Raw genomic sequence first — 5,456 nt, forward strand, 5'->3', positions numbered from 1 at the left:
TTTAGAATTTTTACAAGGGGTAAAAGGAGGAAATGTATACTTATATTTGTAGCCCAATTTCTCTCAAGTAAGCACATACCTCATATGTCTATGTAAATTGTTCGGCAGGCGCAGTAGAGGGCTCAAAACCGAAGGAGCGACAAGGGGATTTTGGAGAGTACGTTTTTCTGAAATGGTTTTTGGGGGGCATGTTGCATTTAGGAAGCCCCTATGGTGCCAGAACAGGAAAAAAAAAACACATGGCATACCATTTTGGAAACTAGACCCCTTGAGGAACATAACAAGGAATAAAGTGAGCCTTAATACCCCACAGGGGTTTCACGACTTTTGCATACGTAAAAAAAAATATAATAATTTTCACTAAAATGTGTGTTTCCCCCCCAAATTTCACATTTTTGCAAGGGTTAATAGCAGAAAATACCCCCCAAAATTTGTAACCCCATCTTTTCTGGGTATGGAGGTACCCCATAACTTGACCTGAAGCGCACTATGGGCGAACTACAATGCTCAGAAGAGAAGGAGTCATATTTGGCTTTTTGAGAGCAAATTTTGCTCGGTGGGCATGTCGCATTTAGGAAGCCCCTATGGTGCCAGGACAGCAAAATAACCCCCACATGGCATACCATTTTGGAAACTAGACCCCTTGAGGAACAAGGGGTACAGTGAGCATTTACCCCCCCACTGGTGTCTGTCAGATCTTTGGAACAGTGGGCTGTACAACATTTTTAATTTGCACAGCCCACTGTTCCAAAGATCTGTCAGACACCAGTGGGGTGTAAATTCTCACTGCACCCCTCATTACATTCCGTGAGGGGTGTAGTTTCCGAAATGGGGTGACATGTGTTTTTTTTTTTTTTTTTGCGTTTGTCAAAACCGCTGTAACAATCAGCCACCCCTGTGCAAATCACCTCAAATGTACATGGTGCACTCTCCCTTCTGGACCTTGTTGTGCGCCCCCAGAGCACTTTGCGCCCACATATGGGGTATCTTCGTAGTCAGGAGAAACTGCATTACAAATTTTGGGGGGCTTTTTTCCCTTTTACTTCTTGTCTAAATGAAAAGTATAGGGCAACACCAGCATGTTAGTGTAAAAAAATTATTTTTTTACACTAACATGCTGGTGTAGACCCCAACTTCACCTTTTCATAAGGGGTGAAAGGAGAAAAAGCCCCCCAAAATTTGTTAGGCAATTTCTCCAGAGTACGGCGATACCCCATGTGTGACCCTAAACTGTTGCCTTGAAATACGACAGGGCTCCAAAGTGAGAGCGCCATGTGCATTTGAGGCCTGAATTAGGGATTTGCATAGGGGTATTCTACGCCAGTGATTCCCAAACAGGGTGCCTCCAGCTGTTGCAAAACTCCCAGCATGCTTGGACAGTCAACGGCTGTCCGGCAATACTGGGAGTTGTTGTTTTGCAACAGCTGGAGGCTCCATTTTGAAAACAGTGGGGTACCAGAAGTTTTTCATTTTTATTGGGGAGCGGGCTGTGTAGGGGTATGTGTATATGTAGTGTTTTTAACTTTTTATTTTATTTTGTGTTAGTGTAGTGTAGTGTTTTTAGGGTACAGTCACATGGGCGGGGGATTACAGCGAGTTTCCCGCTGCGATTTTTAGCTGCCGCGCAAAATTAGCTGCATTGCAAACTTGCAGCCTGATACTCACTGTAAGCCCCCTGCCCATGTGAATGTACCCTGTACATTCACAGGGGGGGGGGACCGCCAGCTGTTGCAAAACTACAACTCCCAGCGTGCACAGTCTATCAGTGCATGTTGGTAGTTATAGTTTTGCAACAGCTGGAGGCACACGGGTTGGGAAACACTGATTTAGGAAACAGACAATGTTTCCCAACCAGTGTGCCTCCAGTTGTTTCAAAACCACAACTCCCAAACATTCTCAGGCATGCTGGAAGTAGTAGTTCTTTAGAGCCAGATGTTGCCGAACTACAACTCCCAGCATGCTTGGAGTTGTAGTTTTACAACATCCGGAGGACTACAGTTTGCAGACCACTAATACAGTGGTTCCCAATCTGTGCCCTTCCAGATGTTGCAAAACTACAACTCCCAGTATGCCAAAACTGTCCAGGCATGCTGGGAGTTGTAGTTCTGCAACATCTGAAGGGCCAGATGTTACAGAACTACAACTCCCAGCATGCCTGGACAATAAGGGCATGCTGAGGATGTGTAGTTTTGAAACATCTGGAAGGGCACAGTGGTCTCCAAACTGTGGACCTCCAGATGTTGCAAAACTACAACTCCCAGCATGCCCAGACGCCAAGGGCTGTCTGGGCATGATGGGAGTTGCAGTATACAGGGTCCCAATACAGCAATGCATGTCGCTTTACGACGACGTGCATTGCTGTAAAGGGCCCGACCGCGGCTGAAGATCCACTCACCTGTCGCCGCCGCCATCTTCATCGCCGGGATCCGGGTCTTCAGGACCCGATCAGCCCGGTATCGCCGCAGATCGCAAGGGCGATTTCCTACATGGCCCCCCTCGGCGTTTGCCCTGGATGCCTGCTGAAGCATTTCAGCAGGCATCTGGTTCCGATCTCTGCCCGGCGAGCGGCAGGGACCGGAAAATGCCATGACGTCCTGGGACGTCATTGGTCCTTAAGGCCCAGGGTGCCATGACGTCCCAGGACGTCATTGGTCCTTAAGTGGTTAACATGTTATTGTGCCTTTAAGAGTGCTACCCATGAGACCCTGCAGTGAACCACATGTGACCCTGCCTGCCAATGAGACCCCAAAGGTTTCCCCTGTATAGTGAGGTACAGTGGAGGGGTTAGCCATTCCACTGCTGGTAATAATCCAGTCTAGTTTCACCCCAGTGAGGCTCCTGAGCCACAGCGTGGCTCAGGTGTGCTGTTTGTTGTGTAATCTCTATCCTGGTTATTCTGCAAGAAAATACTTGCGTGTGGGAAATTCGTACCTCTGCGGAGAAACCTACAGTATATTGGCAGGACCCTAGCTACCAGAATTCATTCATTCAACTACTACAAGTATAAGAATGGCAACAGGGCTCCCAAGGGGTTACGCTGCACTCTTGCACCAAAGGCCAGTTGTCTGTGCAATTCCACCTGCATCTGCTCAGTAAAGACAGTTATCCATAACTTGATGTCAGTGTGTTTATTTGCTCATCATGTCTGGCCCAGGAGAAGCTGCCTCCAACCTTAGACCGTGTATAGGATAACAGTGTCCGGGCATCACAACGTGAACAGGTACTCTTACTAACATCCCATGGCTGCCACATTGAGGTTCTACATGATTCATGTATTTCTTACCTAAAATGGGACCAGATTTCATCATTGCAAAGTAGAAAACTGTTTCCTATATAAATTGTAGTTCTCCAAGTTTACTCCGGTAGGATTAACTATTTATGACAAGAAATGTATCATTATAACATCTTAATCTATCATAATGACTTAAAGCACAACTGTCATGGATATTGTACCCCCAAGACTAATACCATGATAGTATACATGATGACACTTGTAATGCAGCTATTCCTTTGGCTGCTCTTTATCACAGGAAAATTGTTTTATTGCGCAGTCAGCAACAGTCGGATAGGCGTGGCTGTGGTTTGTAATGTCCCACCTCCGCCATGCCTATCTCCTGTAAGTGAGCGCTGGGTCCACTGTGTGATTGAGGTTCCCACCCCTTCGATGTTCATGATGTGCGCGCCGGCATGACGCCACTGAGCATTTACATATTATGTGCACCTTTATGATATACAGTGCCCGTACTCCCCTTCTTTCTTCTCCTTGTGCCTGAGATGCACTGCTTCTGTTTTCATTAGAGGCACAGAGCTCGCTCCCCGCCTTTAGCACTGCACAGGCGCACTGAGCTGGTGGTAGACAATGGGAGTGAGCGCTTTCTCTCTGCCTCTAGTGAAAGCAGAAGCAGCGCGTCTCCGGTACCAGAAGAAGAAAGAAGGGGAGTACCGGCACTGTATATCATAAAGGTGCACATAATATGTAAAGGCTCAGTGGAGTCACGCCTGACTGCACATCATGGACATCGAGGGTGGGGACCTGTGTGTCAATCACACAGTGGTCCCAGCGCTCACTTACAGGGGATAGGCGTGGCAGAGGTGGGGCATTATGAACTCCAGCCACGCCTATCCAACTGTTGCTGACTGCACGATAAAACAATTTTCTGGCTGACAAAGTGTGATAAAGAGCAGCCAAAGGTATAGCTACATTACACGTATCATCATCTATACTATCATGGTATTAGTCCGGGGGGTACAATATCCACGACAGTTGCGCTTTAAGTCTTGCTTCACTTATCTTTTTTAACAAATCTATGTGATTTATTATTAATTTGGCCTATTTTATTTTTGTGGGGACAATAACACATCAATAGAACATTACATGATATTTACATGATATTTTTCTAGTATTACTATAAATATAAAGTACTCTGGTTTCAGTTGTCATGAAAATAGGAAACACGCCAAATCACTATGTAAATATAACTGGATTGCACCACCTAGTGCCTGTGAGGTTGTATTACACAGGGAGTTTTTGTTAATAAACACAAGTACATGTTCACCACTGTGCACCATCACGGAGAGCACACAAGTACACGGCAGAATCAGCTGCTGTCAGGCTGGAGATGGATAGAGAGGTGGTTGTATCGCTGGTCTGTGACTGGAATTTATCAGACTCCAGATCTGGGTTATCATGTGTGAGTTTAGCATAGCTCTCGCCTCCCCGGTAGAGTATATACTGTATTTGGTGGGGGTACTGACGATACCAGAACAGATATGGGCCAGAGCTGCTAGTTGAATAGTTACAGGTTATTGTTACCGATTCCTCGGGTTTAGCCTCCACATAGGGACTTTCTGCAGTTATAAAATTTCCGACCACTGACCCTATTAACAGAAGCAAATGAAAGAATTATAAACTAAGAAATCTTCTACTTAATCTCCTCCGGAATAAACGTTATGTTGACTTTATATTAAAAACATATGAAAACATTACAGTACAGAGGGAATGACACATAGATGCATATATATATATATATATATATATATATATATATATATATATATATTAGTTATAAGGAATACATTTTACTTACAAGATAAAAAATAACCTGTGAGGAAGAAGGTAACAAATACATGAGAAGACTTATTGGTCCTCATTCTTTGTAGAGTCAGAGTAGACAATGCACAATACAGAAGAACTAGATCAGTAAGATCAGTAGGAACTGTGAGAGCTGATGTCTTCTATATAAGCTGTATATAACATGAGAAGCTTCATCTACCAATCAACAGCCTCTCTGGAGTCATGTGACACTGCCCTATCTTACCAGTCTATCCATAGAGAGATAAACTATGTGATGAGAAATCATCAATAACAAAAGTTGGCTACATCTTGTTTAATATTGAAATACAAAATGTTGTATTTATTTATACAAACAGTGACATCCTCCTCTGTTTAAGCAATA

The 5,456-nt window shown here is 44.5% G+C and overlaps 1 gene segment (V, D, J or C); it reads right to left on the reverse strand.

Annotated features, from left to right (window-relative positions):
* Positions 1–4,552: 4,552 nt before the first annotated feature.
* On the reverse strand, positions 4,553–5,190 carry LOC130366991 (T cell receptor alpha variable 38-2/delta variable 8-like). The segment is given in 2 exon segments: positions 4,553–4,878; positions 5,088–5,190. Coding segments are annotated over 2 exon segments (390 nt in total).
* Between the last annotated feature and the right edge of the window lie 266 nt (positions 5,191–5,456).

This window comes from Hyla sarda, chromosome 1, assembly GCF_029499605.1.
Source record: "Hyla sarda isolate aHylSar1 chromosome 1, aHylSar1.hap1, whole genome shotgun sequence".
In the NCBI taxonomy this organism is placed as follows: Eukaryota; Metazoa; Chordata; class Amphibia; order Anura; family Hylidae; genus Hyla; species Hyla sarda.